General features: G+C 46.2%; 1 protein-coding gene across 2 annotated transcripts in view; it reads right to left on the reverse strand.

The window, feature by feature from the left end:
- Positions 1-7,500, reverse strand: part of LOC134446073 (retinoic acid receptor RXR-alpha-B-like) — a 116,213-nt gene that overhangs the window by 16,013 nt on the left and 92,700 nt on the right. For both annotated transcript variants that reach the window (XM_063195330.1, XM_063195329.1), the window contains exon 6: positions 490-619. In XM_063195330.1, coding sequence (XP_063051400.1) covers positions 490-619 — 130 coding nt within the window. The remainder of the gene's footprint in view (positions 1-489; positions 620-7,500) is intronic.

Consider the following 7,500-nt stretch of genomic DNA (forward strand, 5'->3'; position numbering starts at 1 on the left):
CATAAGCCATCCAAAGTCCCCTTGACCTCATCATGAGCCTGCCAAAGCCCCCCTTAGTATTAAAAAAATAAAATAGACCCATGGCCCCCAATGGCAAGTAATCTCCACCCCCTCTCAGCTGTATGCTTCCTAACGCCTCCTAGGGCTTCCCAACACCCCCTTGACCTTGTTTATACCTTTGAACTCTTTCTCTCTCTCTCTCTCTCTCTCTCTCTCTCTCTCTCTCTCTCTCTCTCTCTCTCTCTCTCTCTCTCTCTCTCTCTCTCCCTCCCTCTTTCTCTCTCTGCCTCTCTCTCTCTCTCTCTCCCCCTCTCACACACACACAAACACACACACACACACACACACACACACACACACACACACACACACACACACACACACACACACACACACACACACACACACACACACACACACACACACACACACACACACACACACACACACACACACCATGGGTGGCGTGCCTGCTGTCCAGTAGCCTACCTGCTCTGAGCAAGATGACCTGGTCATCCAGGGGCAGCTCTGAGAAGTGGGGGATCCTCTTGGCCCACTCCACCAGGGTGAAGAGCTGCTTGTCGGCCGCCTGGCAGATGTTGGTCACCGGGTCGTTTGGCTGCAGGACAGGACAGGACAGGAAAGTTAGGAGAGGGCCTTTACTCAGTACACACTAAATAAACAAACACACATACACGCATGTACTGTTCACACATGTGCACACACACGCAGGTGCACACACATTCAGGCACGCACACAGACACACAGACACACACAGACACACACCCACACACACACACACACACACACACACACACACACACACACACACACACACACACACAGTACATATACACTACGTGTGAAGAATTGCGAGTGCACATTGTCGACTAATTTTAATGTCTTGATAACCAGCAGACACCAGCAGTGTTAAAGCTAAAGTTAAAATCCCTCCTAAAAGCTTGAGATTTTTCCAATTCCTTTTAGTAAAGGGGTCACAAGTAAGGGTTAAAAGGCTGTGTAAGGTCTTGCACTCGACAGATGACCACTAAACCATAATGATCACCTCTCTACTGTACCTACTTACCCCACAGACAGAGATCTAACTAATGTCTAAATTACAGCTGCTGACAGACAGTGCTTAATTCGAGGCAGCACACAGCCCCCTGAGACCAACCACAACACCAACGTACTCACACACACACACACACACACACACACACACACACACAGACACAGACACAGACACAGACACAGACACACACACACACACACACACACACACACACACACACACACACACACACACACACACACACACACACACACACACACACACACACACACACACACACACACACACACACACTAATAATGTGCACATATTCAAATGTTAGTGTGACATTTTAGTATAATGGTTCAAAACTTGGTTTTGGAACTGGAGGGCTATACGCTAATTTATGACGACTCACTCTGAAGCATTAGGTAAATAATAATGTCCTGCTTGAAAAATTGACGAGTTGATCGCGATTAGATTAATGCAGTCCATAATTTTTTGCCGCAATTATAACTACACAGCATTTTGTCATTTTATGGTCAACCCGTGCCACTGACACGTGCCATCATATTACAAAAAATAACACCACATCTTGAGGCATGTAGCCTCCTAAAAAAAGCTGCCATGGTGAATGGTTGTTCAGTAGGCCTAATCAATGTTTGTGACTTGTGCGTGTGTGCCAAGTGCAGCACAGTTAGCAAGGTAGCCAACCACCGTGAGTGCCAGTGTTTTTGGATCTGCTATTCATGATCAAACTGCAATTTGTTGGATTTATATGGTACAGTATCAGACTAGACTAATCGCCATTGAGAAAATGTGGTGTCAGACCAGACTAATCATTACAGAGACCAGAGCAATCAACATGGAGACACTACTGTAGACAGTCAGACAAAAGTAACCCATACCGACACAGTACAGAGGGACAAAGAGTGCTGTACAGGATGTCCATATGGAATATGAATGTATGAAAAAAAGTGTTGTAGTACGTGCATACAGAAATGTTCTGTAAATGAGCATGTGTGTGTTCAAAGACAGGGAGGGGTTTCAGAGCCCCCCAGGGGTAAAAATCCTAATGCGAAAGCAAATTAGTTTGTGGTCAACAACACATTCTTCAATGATGACCATATTAGAAACAAAAGAGGCTTTTAAGCAGAAACAGATGGATGAGGAAGGAAAGAGAGTATAGAGAGAAGAAAGAGAAATGAAAACAGGAAGAAGGAATGACAGGAGGGAAACAACGATGGAAGAAAAATGGACAGAACCAGAAAAGAGGCAAGAGAGAATGTGTAGAATAGAGATACAGTATGTCAATGTAAGGACTAACTTTAATAACAATAACGCTAACTATGGCCTTAAGGAGCACTGTTTTCATACAGCTAATAACAGCACATTATTTTGGCAGGCCCTTTACATTACATAGTTTCCGGAAATACATGAACAAATATGATTTTGTGTTATGTTAAAACACAGTAATTCATACCATGTACAGTACAGACAGATTGCATACACAGAGACAGAGAGAAGGAAAAGAGAAAAAAGAAAAGTAAGACAAGGGACAAAATAGAGAGAGAGAGAGAGAGAGAGAGAGAGAGAGAGAGAGAGAGAGAGAGAGAGAGAGAGAGAGAGAGAGAGAGCGAGAGAGCGAGAGAGCGAGAGAGAGAGAGAGAGAGAGAGAGAGAGAGAGAGAGAGAGAGAGAGCAAGAGAGACCAGTTAGCAGGGCCCCATCTGTGATGCCTCAGGGTATGTCCACATGGAGCCGAACCACAGGAGGACCTACTGATTAGCCTCTGACTGTCCACTCACACCCACGGTCTTACTAAATGACCTCATGTAAACACACACATACATACAGATACACACACACACACACACACACACACACGCACGCACGCACGCACGCACGCACGCACGCACGCACACTCACACACACTCACGCACACTCACGCACGCATGCACACACGCACGCACGTACGCACGCACACGCACACACACACGCACGCACACACGCACGCATGTACACACAAACGTAGTAATGCACGCTCACACTTTCAGTCTAGAAAATACATTTGCCTGGCGCCCCCATTGCCAGTAAGCGAGTGATCAATGGGTCCTCTGGCTGACTGGATATGTGTGTGTGCCCGTCAGTGTGTTTGTATGCAAGCATGTCTGGGCCAGTGAGTGTCTACTACGTTACGGTACGTTCCACAGCGAAGGGGGCCAACAGACAGACAGACAGGACGCTGCCACTATAAATAGCAGTCCACAGAAGCCATGCCCTGGGGCAGCCATCAACTCACTGATGCAGCCAACACTACAGTTAGCACTGTGAGCTAATGCTCTCCCCAGTGGGGGAGAGAGGGAGAGAGAGAGAGAGAGAGAGAGAGAGAGGGAGAGAGGGAGAGAGAGAGAAAGAGAGAGAGAGAGACAGGGAGTGAGAAAGTCAGTGAGTGAGAGAGAGAGAGAGTCAGTGAGATAGAGACAGAGAGGGAGAGAGGGAGAGAAAGAGAGAGAGGGAGAGAGGGAGAGAAAGAGAGAGAGAGAGAGAGAGAGAGAGAGAGAGAGAGAGAGAGAGAGAGAGAGAGAGAGAGAGAGAGAGAGAGAGAGAGATGTTGAAAGCGGGGTAATAAAAGAGTCAACGACCCTTTATTATTTTATTCTTATATAAATCATTGCTATTCAACCAACCATTGTTACGCAAAATGTACACAGACAGAGTGGCGAAGTGGATGAGCCCCAAACTGTAGCATGTTAATAATGTAACGATGTTAAATATTGGATATCATATTGCACAATGGATTTAGTAGGATATTATATACATTATTCAGTTAGGCCACAATCACAAACTCAAGCATGGACTCGTATGGCTCTTGTGCATACACATGTTCACATGAAAGGGACCCTCACTTGTCATAGTGATCACACAGTACATTGACACGGGGCAGCCAAATGGCCAACTGGTTATGGAGTTAGTGTTTGGATCAGGGGGCGGCAGGTTTGAGCCCACCCTTTTCCGATCCCTACACCCCTTCCATCCATGGCTGAAGTGCTAAGATGACCATCTCCGTGACAGCAAAAAGGAGGACATATTTTTGGACGGGGGTCTGGGGCTCCCGCAGAGAATGTTGTATTTATTAGATGCAATTTAATGCAATTTAATCAATTAGGCGTCCGGCTTAATGCTGTTCCAGACTCCGGACAAGGCATTGAAAAGACGGACGGTCTGGCCTAACGACGGACGTCTGGCCACCCTATGAAGTACCCTTGTGTAGGGCACTTAATCCCACATAGCTCCAGGAACTGTAACCAACTGTACCTAAATAGCTGTGTGTGGCTTTGGGCTAAAGAGTCAGCTAAGGGTTATACCATGTACAGTGAAAGGACACATCAATGCTTTTAACCCATCACACATGTCAACAGACAGGGGTCAGCCATGACAACAGTGCCAGTAGTGAAGGGTGTTGAGTCAGAGATACCTTAGGAAGAGGATAAACCATAGAGGTAGAACATTAGGCGTTTCCCAGTGCTGTCACCTCTAGTCTAATGTTCTACCTCTATGGTTACTGTTGTGCTGTTAGGTGCCTTGCTCCAGGGCACTTCTTCCATGGATTAAGGTGTTTGGATATGCCTTTTTCGTATTGGTCAAGATGGGATTTGAATCTGCAACCCTCCAATCCAAAGACCAACTCCATAACCATTTGAACACAGCTGCATTGGTTATTTGGTTAGCATATACCTGAGGGCTGGGTTGCTGCAGAAAGACCCCCCAGAAAGATTTCAGATTTAGTTGGACAGTACCATAAAAATATGTGATCAATAGCCTTCAGAGGGCCCCTTGTTCGTGTCGGGCCCTTTGAATTGTCCTATCTTCAACCCACTGGCGACCACCCTGCCTGGGACATTTGAACTCATATTCCTCTGGTCACACCACTACCTTAGCCGCCGGGCAAACACCACTCTGCTCCATATGTGTTGCATGCATATAACATAGGCGCACTTGATGTACTCTTTTCCGAAGCCATGTGAGGACTCTGTTTTGCAAAATACACTTGTGGTTTTTGGCATGTGGAAGCTCTCTTCAAATTGGGAACATGCACACTATCCCAGTTAAAGCCGGGCCTTATGGAACATGTTTTGAGCTGCAATTCATTGAGGAATATCACTGCGGAAGGACCATCCCAGAGGATCACTGCCGAAATCGAAACCTGGAGTTCAGAGTTTTCCGTGCGCACTACTGACATGCGATAACACGATTTTCAACGGTAACAATAACACCTCTGCATACCACATTAATGATGTACACGTTTTCCATATGGTCATTTCTTTTCAATGAGTGTATGCAGAGCTCAACTGTGTCCACGCCTTCAACCTGGGATTCCTCTGTCCTCATACAACATTGATGGATCTATGATGGTACACACACTTGCCATAATTCAAAGTGGGCAACAGAAGTGTTAGCAGGTAAAATAAGACGAGCATTTCAAATTACAACAGATTTCACTTTTCCCTCCAGTAAAAAATGTTCTCAATTCAGCCGTTTCAGACCCTATGTACGAATGAACTTATACAAGGGTATGATAGGACCTGCCTATCTTTAACCCTCGACAGCACAGACTACCAGAGGTCAATAAATAATAATAATAATAATAATAATAATAATAATAATAATAATAATAATAATAATAATAATAGTCATAAAAATGAATAGGCTTGAGATGTCCTATTAATATATGAACAGCTACACTGTGGGAGTCAATTACTATAATCGGTGTGGACATTTCTCATGCCCTCTCTGAGAGTGTCCAGACGTCCCAGCTGTCAGGCTCTGTCTGCTCCCCTCAGGCCGAGTGGTCTTAAACAACCAACGCTCTTTTACTCACTAGCTTTGCCGTCCAATTGTCTGCCCCCTCTCTCTCCACTCCTCTCCCCACAGACAGATAGATAGACAGCCAGCCAGCTAGCTCATGTCTTATGTCTCATGTCTCACATCTCTCCAAGCCTTCGGAGGCCATAGATCTTTATCAAGTCACAGGCAAGGCCCTATCCCAGAATGCCATACAGCATGCCCTCTCTCTCTCTCTCTCTCTCTCTCTCTCTCTCTCTCTCTCTCTCTCTCTCTCTCTCTCTCTCTCTCTCTCTCTCTCTCTCTCTCTCTCTCTCTCTCTCTCTCTCTCTCTCTCTCTCCATTACAACCTCAGGCCTTTTCTCTCTCTGTCTCCAAGAGTAATGTGTGAATAGTGAGGGTTACCATGCCATACTAGCAGGGCCGCTGACAGCATTGGCCAGGCCCGGGACAACGTCATTGGAAAGCCCCCCCACCATACAATACACACAATGTAATGAGGACCCAATTATAGGCCCCCTCTCTCCTTGGGCCCAGGACAGCCTACCCTTTTGTCCCCCCTGTCGGCTGCCCAGCAGTACTAGTACTGTACGTCCAGTTGCTGTCTCTCGTGTCATCAGGCCACTGGGGAGATGAGGCTCGGCATCTTAAACTAAACTGTGCATTTGCACTGGACCACAAGCATCCATCCATCCACATGTACAGTACTTAATGTCACTCCTCACTATGGAGATACACATCAGCTTAAAATACCCCCACTCCCTCCCTTGGACTGCTATACAGCAATACCTGAGGCAGCCCCCATCATTGCAGAGAGATGCCCCATCCGCCCTGTCCTCCCCACACTGCTTGACAACTCACACCCCCACACACGGACGCACGGATGCACGCACACATGCACACACATGCACGCACGCACGCACGCACGCACGCACGCACGCACGCACGCACGCACGCACGCACGCACGCACACACACACACACACACACACACACACACACACACACACACACACACACACACACACACACACACACACACACACAGTTCACCTCATGTCCATCAGTTCCATCCCGCTGAGTCTCTGAGGAATATGTCCTGAGACTAATTGTAACTGTGTGTACAAACACCAGAAGCGACCAAATAGCAAACAGAGTGACAGATGTCCATGTTGCTGTATGGAGAGTCTGCAAATTGGGCAACCAACGTGAATTTGACAGGTGAAAACGAATTGAGTGACCAAAGGGAATTGACCAGGGGTGAAGCTAATTGTTAAAAAGTTAAAAAGAGTAGTTAATAATCAGTAAATGTTATGGTAAGGAGTTATGAAACTTTTCGGTGAAAAACAATTAAAATGTGCCTGGATGTATAAGCTCTAACTGTTCTGTGAAATCAGACCGACCTAAACATGCAAAAAACACAATTTTACTAGTGATACAAATAATGGTTAACTATAGGCTATTTGTGTTGGAGGCTTTTTACCCTTTATTCAGACAGGAACATGAAAAGGAAACTAGTGTGAGAGAGATATGGGAAAGGGTTGGGAAAGAACCCAGGCTGGACTCGAACCTGGGTCCCCATGGACTGACTGTTCTGTGCTGC

The sequence above is a fragment of the Engraulis encrasicolus genome, chromosome 3 (genome assembly GCF_034702125.1).
Source record: "Engraulis encrasicolus isolate BLACKSEA-1 chromosome 3, IST_EnEncr_1.0, whole genome shotgun sequence".
NCBI classification, from domain to species: domain Eukaryota; kingdom Metazoa; phylum Chordata; class Actinopteri; order Clupeiformes; family Engraulidae; genus Engraulis; species Engraulis encrasicolus.